Source organism: Penaeus monodon, chromosome 33, assembly GCF_015228065.2.
Source record: "Penaeus monodon isolate SGIC_2016 chromosome 33, NSTDA_Pmon_1, whole genome shotgun sequence".
Classification (NCBI taxonomy): Eukaryota; Metazoa; Arthropoda; class Malacostraca; order Decapoda; family Penaeidae; genus Penaeus; species Penaeus monodon.
Window position 1 is genome coordinate 7,542,627 of NC_051418.1, and position 1,021 is coordinate 7,543,647.

A 1,021-nucleotide genomic window follows, 5' to 3' on the forward strand; every position below is an offset into this window, starting at 1 on the left:
ACGAAGTGATGGTTCAAAGGACAACGTAATGGCTGCTACTTGCTCAGCGAACTCCATCGGGCCGTAGACCTATGGTTCACTGACACGCAATCGTCATGGCCCACGAGAGGGACTGATGAGGAGGGAGAGGCTTAGGGCCAACTGTATATACGGAAGGGGCAGAGGTACTGAGATTTATCGGTGGGGCATTAGCGTGGGAATTACGCGGAAGAAACGAGAGGGGAGTGTGGAGTTATGGAAGATCTATGGACATGAGACGGTTCTTTTGATTTTCTGACTGTTTAGGACTTTTTTTTTCTCTCTTTCTATGTTTTAATAGTAATATTCGATTGTCGGAAATTATTTGGTGATAAATACAGCTTCCACTGACACTTTCCTTTCCCGCGAAAGGTTGTATCGTGTCTGATTCTCCCCGAATATCCACCTTGTCTGAAACCACGCCTTTTGGTCAACAACCAGTATCTGAAAGAACCCTCGCTGTAGTAAACGTTCAGAGATTCGGAACCAAAGTCAGCTCTTCAGTTACCTACAAAGGGAACTTACAAACACCACTCACTTGCACTGTACATCCTGTGTGTTGTGGAAACTTGAAACGTCCAAATGTAACTTTCCGCTTTTTTTTCCCTGGCGGGTCACGTGATCTTTTCCTTTGGCGCGAGGGATCGATTGGCGCGCGAGTCTCCCGGACGAAGTTCCCTTATCCGAGAAGAACCACACGGGGGCACACTGTCGAACGGAGAGAGAGGGGAAAAGCCACGTCGAAGGGCCGGGGAGGAGTCGGCGCTGGCGTGTTCGTGAAGGCAAGGATGGGACTGTTGCGGTGACGGTTGCTCGCCCGCCATTTATACGTCCCTTCACCGCCGGGAACCAGGTTAGTGCGCGGGGCAATGGTGGATCATCCTGATTTACACAAGCGTCGTTCCTTCTTTCGCTTTCTACGTCCTGGTTACCGCAGGAGCCTTCGACGAGCGCTTCCGAGGCAAGGCATGGCGTCTCGTTGCATCATTCTCTTTGGCTTTGG

The 1,021-nt window shown here is 50.6% G+C and overlaps 1 protein-coding gene across 1 annotated transcript in view; it reads right to left on the reverse strand.

The window, feature by feature from the left end:
- The window catches only part of LOC119593884 (U-scoloptoxin(01)-Cw1a-like), a gene marked incomplete in the record, with an annotated part of 16,195 nt that extends 15,392 nt beyond the window's left edge, over positions 1-803 (reverse strand). Inside the window, 1 exon segment of the mRNA XM_037942911.1 lies at positions 557-803. Within this exon segment, the coding sequence (XP_037798839.1) occupies positions 557-569 (13 nt within the window).
- Positions 804-1,021: the final 218 nt, after the last annotated feature.